At 38.9% G+C, this 11,046-nt stretch overlaps 1 protein-coding gene across 1 annotated transcript in view; it reads left to right on the top strand.

Annotated features, from left to right (window-relative positions):
* The first annotated feature begins 3,473 nt into the window (after window positions 1-3,473).
* Window positions 3,474-11,046, top strand: part of hs3st2 (heparan sulfate (glucosamine) 3-O-sulfotransferase 2) — a 19,414-nt gene continuing 11,841 nt past the window's right edge. The window contains exon 1 of the mRNA XM_035654773.1: window positions 3,474-4,035. Coding sequence (XP_035510666.1) covers window positions 3,524-4,035 — 512 coding nt within the window. The 5' untranslated portion in view covers window positions 3,474-3,523. The remainder of the gene's footprint in view (window positions 4,036-11,046) is intronic.

Below are 11,046 nucleotides of genomic sequence, written 5' to 3'. Positions count from 1 at the left end.
AGCAATAGCTTACAGAGCAGCAGGCAGCAATACAATACGTGCAGAAGAAAGCATTTTGGAACTGTTTGGGGTTGTGGCTGGGGTATGCACCATGACCTCCAAGATATATATACACACACACACACACACACACCTGTATATATATATCTATATATATATAGATATATATACACACCGATCAGCCTGCCTGGGCACCCTGGTGGTCATAATGCTATGCAGCCCTATACCCAACAAACTGCAACGCACTGTGTTTCTATCAGAACCAGCATGAACTTTTTTGCTTGGATCATGTATATACTGTATAGATTCACAGCCCTCAGAGCCTCATGTGGGCTGTATAAAAGTACAGAATATCATGTGTCCTTAGAAACACCCCCAGCTTTCCAGCATAGTATGGAAGAGAGCCTGGAAGGCCTCAGAGACAAAATATGCATTCCATACTTGGACCATGTCTTAGTTTACACCACAATATTTACAGCATACTGAGGATTTGAGATCTGTCCTCAAACGACAGCAAGCCTGGGGAATTAAACTGAGGCCAGACAAATGTGACCTGTTCAGAAATGAGGTGCGCTATGTTGGAAAAGTGATATCATCTGAAGGCTAAAAGATAGAGGATAAAGAATTAGATGCAGTGCTGGCCCTGAAAAGGAACCCCCCAACAAACATTAGTCAGAGTCCAACTTTTGGTCAGCCAGGGGAAAGGAAAAGCTGGGAAGCATATGAGTATATTTTATTGACAACTTCACTAAGTTTGCCCAAGCCTATTCCACCCGAAACAAATCAGGTAAAAAAGCAGTCGAGAAAATGTCCGACAATTTTGCCTTGAAATTTGGCTTCTCTGCCAAAATACACCACAATCCAGCTACAAAAATACACTGGCATTGCAAACTCAAAAACAACTCTCTACCACCCACAAGGGAACAGCTGAAAGCGTAATCTCACCTTGTTATCTATGCTGTGGATCTTGGATGAAGAGAAAAGGGGACACTGGGGAAACTCTGAATAAAGTTGTACATTCTTACAACTGCACAACAGTGAGGCAAAGTGTTACTCTTCTTTGCTTTTTGGTAGAAAGCCACATTTATCAATTGATTTGATCTTTGGCCTAAATGATGAGAGAGGATGTAACTCATACCAGGAATATCCTCAAATGAAAAGCAAATGAAAGAAACATATGACATTGCATCCAAAACCACCAAAAAGACTACAGCAAGGGGTAAAATATACGCTGTGGAGGACTTACAGAATTGCACTCATGTTGGATCAAATACATATTGTGGGTTCTATACATGGGAAAAACAGCCCAGTTTACCAGGTACAGCCTCAATAGGCACAGTGAGAGGCTGAACCCTCAATCAGAACATATTGGGGCCATGTAATGCTGTGCCACTTGAGAACCAGCCCAAAGCAGTGTGCTAGGACAAAAAATCATATTCACCAAAGAAAGAGACACAAATGAACAAATAAACTATAAGAGGCCAGCTCAGATGAGAAGGAACATACAGTAACTCACCACCAGCAGTCTGGAGAGCAAAATGTTGCACCTCCAATCACTCCTGATATAATATATCAGCCTGAACTTGGCGCTGAGGCAGAGAAGTGCAGAATGGAGACTCCAGCGCAAATGCTTGTGGACAATGAGGCTGCCAGAAATGTCACTGGATATGACAATCCAGGGGTGACACAGACCTGCCCAGCAATCAGGAGCCAGAACTTTCTGACACACAGCCACACTGGTCATAGACACCTAAAGAGACATATCGATCGGTCAGCGTATTCATCATGTACACACCAACGCGCTGTATGTAAACATTTTGGCACCTAAGGATAATGGCCCCGGCCAACTCCACAGATGGTTGGAACACACCTGGTTTATCCTTATTATGTTCCATATTTCACAAATTATTCTAATTGGTTATTGCAGCGGTGTAAAGTAACATTTACTCATTTACAGTTTTGAGGTACTTAAGATGTGATATTATAGATTAAGCTACACATCAGTATATAAGCAATTAATATTAGCCCCTCCTTTAGCAGCTCCAACATCACAGTAAAATCATCAAATTATAGATTATAATCTAATTATATAATATACATTATTCTGAAATGGGACATTTTTCATGATGAGTACTTGCAAATACATTTACGTAACATTCAATATAATGTATATTGTGGTTATTTGTTGTTTGCAATTACCTAGTTTAAACAAAATCAATCAACGGCAATATTGTTTAATTGGTGACAAATATTACTCACAGTGTTACATAACTGAAAAAGTTCTACTCATAAGGTAGATGGTTTGCAATTGAGTCAAGGCTCTGAAATAATGTCAGTGTAATGTTCTTTGTCTTTAGAATGTTTTAAGGTGTCTCCGCAGAAGAAAGTGAAAAAACATGCAGCTGCTGTTTATCCAGACACTGCATAATCTGTTCACTCCTCCATAAAGAAACAAACTTTAACCGTGACATTAAAAGAGCTGAAAGCTTTGCATTCCTGCATCCAGCGTGAATCAACACAGAGCATCTAGTGTGAGCTTGACTTTCAGATGCTGCTAATGCACAGGTGTGTGTAAAGAAAATACTCAACAGGCAGAAAAAGCCTAGCCTTGATGAATCATTCTGTTTCAAGTCAAAAAGAAAACATGTTGCATCACAAGAGAAAATTGATTACAAATCTCTTGATAGCTGCTTTCAAAACCTGTGTTTGGATAATTCCTCTGAAATTAGACATGTTATTAATACATAATTTCATATGGCTCAGTTAACACAAACACACTGCAGCTCTGACATCCTTAAGTAACTGACCAAAAGTTGAAATGATTCTCTACACAAATGACAGGCACTCAGAAAGCCAAGTGTTGCAACTTTAAATTCCCAAATATGATGTTACCTAAAATATTCGGGATGTTCCTTTAAAAGACAAAACGCATATGGAATTATGATCATGTGCATGACGTCAGAGGGTTGATTAAATATTTATAGCCCGTAGCCTAAGTGCATATATCTTCACAACTTCATTATGAAAGGGAAAGGTGGACTGAGCATCGAAATCCCTTCGGAGGAAAGCAGAACAATCGCGCTGGTGAGAGTTTCACAGACAGGGAGGACGCGTTGGACTTTTTCTTTTCTCTCACAATCGACAAACAACAAGGAGAAGGAGGATAAAGATGGGCGTCCAATTCCTCTGGGATTCGTTTTAAGACGGTGGCATCAGTAATTGATCCAAATGACTCACTTCAAAGTACTTAAGAGAAACTTGTTTAAAGGAGGACTGACACGTTTTGTCTCTTGGAGGCTGCTTTAATTATATTCTGCTTCCAAGTTTTCTCTCACAGTTCAGCAGCCTATGAAAAGAAATAACGCGACTTACGCGCAGTTGATGCCTTCGAGAAGCCACCCCTATCCTCATATGCCAGTCTGTCAGACTTTAGAGCCTGTATTATTGCCAGTCTCAGACCGCAGACCAAAGAAGGAGGAGGACTCCGATGGAAAATCATGCAGCACTTTGAACCCATGGAGACATGGCACATAGGTTCCTCTCATCTACCAACAGATTCAGCGCCAGATTCGCCTTCATATTTACTGTGTCACTGTCCTGCACCTATTTATGCTATAGTATTCTTTTTTGTCGCAGCACAATCATGACAAATCAGGGTTATGAGGGGAAAAGATGCCCACCGAGCAAGAGCGCAGGAGGGAAGAAACTTCTTGGACAATTAGACAATTGCGCTTCGCTGGAAGTCAGGTCCGCTCTGGATGAGTCTGCTGCCCGGCGAGGATCAAGTGATGTCCGCGACCAAACTAAAACCCCAGCCTCGTCTGGAAGTAACTGGGCTGACTTGAAGTTGAGAAACATGAGTGTTGTGCAAAAATATGGGAATAAGAAGCTGCCAAATGCGTTAATAGTGGGTGTTAAGAAAGGAGGCACCAGGGCGGTGCTGGAGTTCATCCGGATACATCCAGATGTGCGCGCCCTCGGAACAGAGCCGCACTTTTTCGACAGGAACTATGACAGAGGGCTTGACTGGTACAGGTGAGGAAGAAAATGAAACAAACATTGACGTGATATCCTGTCAATTTTTCTGACAAAGATGCATTTGCCTTATTATATTTTTCGCATAGATGCTCTGTTTTCACTTCTGTCACCCACCTCTGCTGTGCAGGGGACTCCTGTGATATGTGAGGTCCTGATGGAGACACTTCCATGTCAATATGCTCATTTATCAAGAATTCTGACAAGCAAGAATTTAAGGTTATAGCCGAAGGCACTTCTCAGTCATATAAATCTTATACAATTTCTCAGTGGCCTATAATTCATTTTAAGGGGCACATCAGGCTGCGGTGTGTACACACAGATGCACCATGTATGTTGGTTGAGCTACCACACACACACATACCCACATGCAAACACACCTTTGTAGCATGTCACCACAAAGATCAAAGTTTGACTCTACTTTTTAGTCTGTGCAATGTTGTTTTTTTCAGCACTGCAGATGTTTGCTGACAGCAGAGCTCCATGGTTCTGAACAGACAGCTCCATGAGGCTGATGTAGGATCAGTTCACACAAACAGTCACAGCCAACAGCACAGATGACACAGGCAGCCCCCAGCTTAGCAGCTGGCTTCAAACAGGCACCAGGGCACAAAATGTTCTTACGCTGGTTGGTGAAGGCAAAGGAGCTTACAAGGTGCACAGAGCCCAGAACATTACCCCCCACCCACCGCTATCTCTATTATCTCACTATGTTGCTTCTTCATAGGCTACTATCTCGATGGCGCCTGTTGAATCTTATCTACAGACAAGACACCTTTCTAATTCATTTTGCGTGTTAAACTTACATTTTCAAGCTCCCCAAACAAAAAATGTAAAGATCAGAGTACACGATCACTAAAATGTAGGCTCTCAAGTGTGCACGTCCTTCTAAAAGGCTTGATGGGGTTGTGTTAAATTATGTCTCATTGTTGGAGCTGCGTAACAGCTTTCCGCTCACATACCCACAGTGCCACCAGTGTGGCAGGAACAGACCACAGAGCAGTGCTTCCAAGAACATGGGACAAGTGCTGAAGTCTGTTCTCAAGCTGCACTGCAGGAATGAACAGCAGAGGCAGCATCAAATTATCAAGTATATGAGTACCTGCCCATCACGTCTCAGCTGATAGTTTGCTCAGATCTCTGTTAGACATGCACACAGTTGGGTTTTTTTCAGTTTTTACTTACAACCTCAGTTTTAGTTTTCAGTAAGTATTAATGATTTAACTACAGGATATGAGTGATTAAATTATTTCCTCAAATTCAGAGACACTGTTTACGTTGAGACTGTTCAAAACTGCATTACCCAGTTGGCAAAATATTAGCCACTGTAATTTAATTGCTTGATGGATTTAGTACACTTTTAATAATCAGCATTTTTTCATACCTGACATGAGGCATTGATAGACCACATTTCTGCAATGGAGGATTTTTTTCAAGATAGTCTTTTAATAAATGTACCTTTTCCCCTGACAATGTTGTCACAGTGAGCTGTAACTAAGATTACAACCAGTTTTATTACAGTTGTTTCTAGGGCCTTATTTTAGATGTTTTCTTCAAGTGAAAGTTCTGCAGAGCTGAAAATTGTCTGAAAAGATACAATCAGTCCTCAGATTACAAAAAATGTTGGATTCATTCATTCTATATTTGTTTTAACTTAAAGCATAGCCAGTCTTGTCCTGTCAGACAGTTAATTTTAGAGTTAAAATAAATGTACAAAATACAATGAAAATGCATCGTACATCATGTCAGTGTGAAATAAGTTTGCTCATGCAGACACAAGATCTACCACACACACATACGCACAAAGATTGACTGTACAGCAGTTATCTCAAAAGTTGCTCCTGAAAAGAGAATCAGTCCTTTTCATCTTCAAACTAATGAACCAGAGGCTGTAATATTACAAAAATGCATTAATGTAAGACACAAAAACACTCCAGAGTCCTTTGGTCGGAAGTTAAAAAGCAAACACTTGCACGATAATTTGCATGTTTATTAAGGTCTCTTTTTAATAGCAACTTCTGATAGTAATCTTGGTTTTCTATTGTACTTGGTTATCAAGCTTACACTGTGATGTCATTTTATTTTCATGCACACGAAGGAGTCTTTTGTTTTTTAAACAATAAAATAAAACTTCCTAGAGGGATACTTTATAGACAGTTAATATTTATTGCTGTGTGTATTTAACATATTAAATTTATTTAGAAACGTTCACAAACGAATGTGCTGGTCTTTGTAGTTGTTAACTAATTCAGATGGAAAGCCTGTTAAATACTTCAGAAAATTCCTCGGCACATGACAACATTTAATATGGGCCCAGATAACGTTACTTGCAATTGTTGCAAAAGTGTTGATTAATTGATTAACTGATTGATTGGTTACACATGCATACACAAGGCCAAATGTAGACACAATGTAATGTAGGCACCATAGGCCTTTCACATTACAGCATCAACACATTACAGTAATGGAAACAAACATCAACAAAAAAAACATTTTCCGACTCTCCAACAGAACAGATCAGACATCATCATATCTGACATCTCCTGCCCAAACCATTGACTATTCACTGCACCAGCTAGCCATCACATAAATCTACCATGCTAGTGCAGCTTGATGATGCAATAGCATCAGTTTACTTAATCAGTAAGTAACTATTAGACCAGAGGTTTGGGCTTTACAGAAGTTCATCTTTTTTATGTAACTCTAAATTTGAGCAAAGATCAATGGAGGTCCCACACTGATATGATGCCTCTTGTGAAAAATTACAAAGCTGGAATATTGCCCCCTTGTCATAAACCGACAGTTCATGTATTCAAGATAAATACTTAAACAATACCATGGACACAAAGGCTGGTTTGATTCAGGCTGAAGCAGCTTTTATTCAACTTGACGAGTGAATGATTGATGTTCATTGTATTAGACAGGCCCGCAGTGATTATCTGTCACAATGTTTGGGTTGTTGGCAGCACATCACATAAAGTGTCTTGCCATTTTGATTAACTGTCACGTTTGTCTCTATAGCGAGTAACATAATGTGTTCGACATGTGTTGCTCTGCTTTTTGCACAATTTGGCATCTATCTGTCTATCAGTGGGTTGGCGCAGCACACATGCATGGGCGAATATATCGGCAATTGCCAGTTGTTGGGCTGGCATTGGCCAGATGGAACATTTTAACACATTGCCCAACCCTAATGCCTACACCTTTAATCATTTTTAAACCACATACATACATGAGACATAAACTACAGCTCCAGATCCATAAAATACAATAGAAACTTGAAAATAAAAAGTAAAAGTAGAAACAAACTCAAAGTCATAGAAAGATAAAACAATTTATAAAGAATATATGAAAATAAACTGTAAAAAAAAAATATAATTATGATTAATGCCTATTGAAAGTCAGAAACAAAACTGATGTTCAATTGTTCATTATAGTAAAAGAAAATACATATTCTACAAAATAATTGTAATTGTGAAATGAGCTTATAACCTTGATAAATGGCTCAGATGGTTAATTGATTACTAAAATTGTCATTGATTAATCAATATATATATATATATATATTGATTAATATAACATGACTAATTAACTTACATGGACATTTACTCTTGATATTGGGATCAGTATGTGTGACAAAATAATCTCAACAAAATGTCCTTTTCCTAGCTTTTTCAAAACTTCCAGGACATTTCTTGTCAAAAAAGGAAAACAACACTTAAAACTCATTTTTAACTCATTCCTAGTAACTTATATATGTTGAACAGACAAAAACACACAACATGTGACACCAAATTAACTCTCGTCAGTTTCAGTGTATTGGCCAGTTGTTTTGCACAGCCTGTCCTGTTACATTAAGCGTGTGACAGATCATTTAGCCTCAGAAGAAAAATGGTGCAGTGTTCATTACTGTGCCTCCTGAACAGAACACACACGTGGCCTCATTTATTTTGTGCGAGGGTATTCACATAACCATACAGGACCTGATAAAACAGAAATTTTCCTGCCACCAATTTTCTCGCACTTCTCTTTTTTTCATTCTCGCACAGAATCATAAGGATCAAACAAAAACACATCGCTATACACCATCAAGACTTAAAAGGGCATCTCAGCTCTATTGATTTCACAGGAGTCAGAAGCACTTCGAGTAGATTCCCTGAGAAGGGTTGAAATTGTATGAGAGGCTGCAGCTACAAATATTCTCCAGGTCCACATTAATTGGCTCGGGGAGGCAGGGAGCTCTGGAACAGTATCATCAGAAAGGTTGATGAGGACAGAAAGTTAGATGGTTCTCGTTTAACACAGAAAACTGCACATTATACAGCAAGGGATGGTAAGGCGTAACTCTGCATTATTAATGAGCTGTCTTCTTTTCATTGCAGCTCAGAGACATGCTGTGGTTAACATTAATTACAAAACAACTCTTTTTGAGATGTTTCCCCAGTGAGACCAATCTGATGCTTTTATTCCTTTAATTGAATAATTAAAATAATGTAATTATTCATACATTATGGAGCAATCACATGCTGAAGCTCTAGTATATGCATAAAGAAAGACAAGTATGCCAGTTCAGTCTGGCAACTTTGATAGTGTGATATTTTAATATAATAATCTTTTACAACTTGCACCACTTGCTTATTAGCTGTCAGTCTGTCAGTTTGTTGATCTACTGCTTTGGTCCAGACTGAATGATGGAATTTTGTACAGATATTCATATTGCCCAGACAATGTATCATAATAACATTAGTGATTCCCTAACTTTTCCTCAAGCACCACCAGGGGTTGGTTTTTGGTTTTGAGTGAAATGTCTCCCTATTTGGTGCACACACTGATGTTCCACTCAAGATGAATTGAAAACATTTTGGTGATCCATCAGCTTTCCCTGTAGTGTCAACAACAACAGGTCAAAATTTCAAATAGTCCAGCTTTAGGACTAAATGCATAGAATACATTCTCATCAGCCTCAGCTGATGCTTTGTGATACTACTGTATGTAGCACATGTAAGCATTTTAACATGTTACACTAAGATGCGCAATATGGTAAAACATTATACCTGCTTAACATGAGCATGTTAGCAATGTAATTTTAGCATGTTAGCAAACTGATGTGCAACCTCACAGAGCTGCTAGCATGGCTGCACACTATCCATCAGCTTTGTGTTCCATCATATTTTAAAGGCATCCCTGTGTTGTTTTTGAACAATGGTAGCAAGAAGTAGCAGTTCTTTATGACAGGGTCATCATACAAACAGCATTGGAAGTATCTATAGAGCCAACTTGAACAGTAATGACATACTCAGTGCTGGTAGTTTGAATGGGTTAAATGCACTAGATCATTGTCAGGAATGTGTAAACTGCAAATTATTTAATTTATTGGAAGTACAAAACAACTACAAATAAGATGCAAAATGCTAAATCTAGACTTACCTGAGGACAAAAACTTTTTGAATATTTAGCAAAAAGCACTTTTCTCAGTTTATAAGTAGCCCGACACACAGGATACAAACCCCAGTCTCCCGTGACAGAGTCCTGTGCTTAACACACCCATCAACACCTCCCGGCTACTCCTGTGCAGCACAAACACGTAACACTTTCTGAACTGGAAAAATTGTTGCCAGTGAACATAACAGAGGCAGCATTTTTAGAAGAGGGTTGTTAATGAAGTCAATAGTGAAATACTGTATTTGCCTTAGGTTTAGCAATAAATGAGTGATAACTTCTTGTTTGTCACTTCATATGTCTTGAAAATAGTGCAAATTTAATTCAATTTGTGCTTCAGTAGTTCCTGCAACAAATGACACTATCAAAATAGTTCTGTCATTCTGAGACGTTGTGATCCTGGAAATATCCAGTCTTCAGCTTAGCTCACGCTAGGAGATTGTCAGCTTGTTAACTTTGCCCCCTCCCTACTGACCAGGGATCAAATCCTGTCTGAGCTTTCCCTCCTGTGTCTCCCCTATTCTGTGTCCTTTTGTACTTTCCCACCATCTAAGTGAAGACAAAAACTGTTAAAGGGTTGCAGACTGTCCGCTCTCCATTTATAAATACCCTTGACTGTCACATTGCTAGAGGCTATACTGTAAACCCATAAGAACTTTAAGAGCTCCAATGTTGATGAAAACCCAATAAATCTGCATGTACTGTAAATCAAATAGGTGATAAAGATAAAGGATAAGTTTGTAGGAGCAGGACGTGATCTGCCTATCACTGATTAAAATCCCAATGTCACAATGTTATTATCATCTCTTGTAAATTATAAGATTATATATTTTTATTTTAGCTGCCATACAGATGGTACTACAGCATTACAAAAATCAGTTACAGACTTGAAATCAGCTGCTCAACAGCTGTAAATTCACTAATAAATACACAAAATAAGCACAATAGCCAATAAGCCTCATCTGAGAATATGCAATTTAGGATTTCAGACATTTTCCCCTCTGTCTGAGTGACTTCATTTCAGTGTCCGTGGACACTTTGCCGTGCCACATGTTAATGTGACAGCTCATAGCTCAGCTCAATTCAACGTGTTATTGTTCAAGGAGAGCAAGTGTCAGTCATTTCCCTCTGCAGACCAAACCATGAATAATTGTTATTTCAAGGAAAACAAGAGCCTAGCGTTAAAATGACAGCGATTAAATAGGTTTTGGTTTAAGGTCAAAAACATTATGCAGTTTTTTTTCCCAGTATTGCAGGACTGTATTGTCTTGCTGTGAATCTGTTTAGATTCTATTATGTGACTGAGGAGAGGCCTGATGTCAAGAAGATCCTCTGCAAGACATCTGGCTCAGTCAGTCTTCTATTTTCAACCAATTTGTCTTCAATTAAATTAGAAAAATAGATGCTTGATTCTCAGAGCGCGAATTGTTATTCACCTCTGGTTCTCACCTAGCTGAATTGGCTGCAGGATCGCTGTATTCGTGTGGACTGTTCTTTGTTAACTCTTAATAGACTTTTAAGGCGGCAGGCCTCTGTTGCAGGTGATTAATGATCAGATGTCATCACAGCTGT

This window comes from Morone saxatilis, unplaced genomic scaffold, assembly GCF_004916995.1.
Source record: "Morone saxatilis isolate NCDOM2014 unplaced genomic scaffold, NCSU_SB_2.0 Contig14, whole genome shotgun sequence".
NCBI lineage: Eukaryota > Metazoa > Chordata > Actinopteri > Moronidae > Morone > Morone saxatilis.
This window is presented reverse-complemented; position numbering and strand designations above follow the sequence as displayed.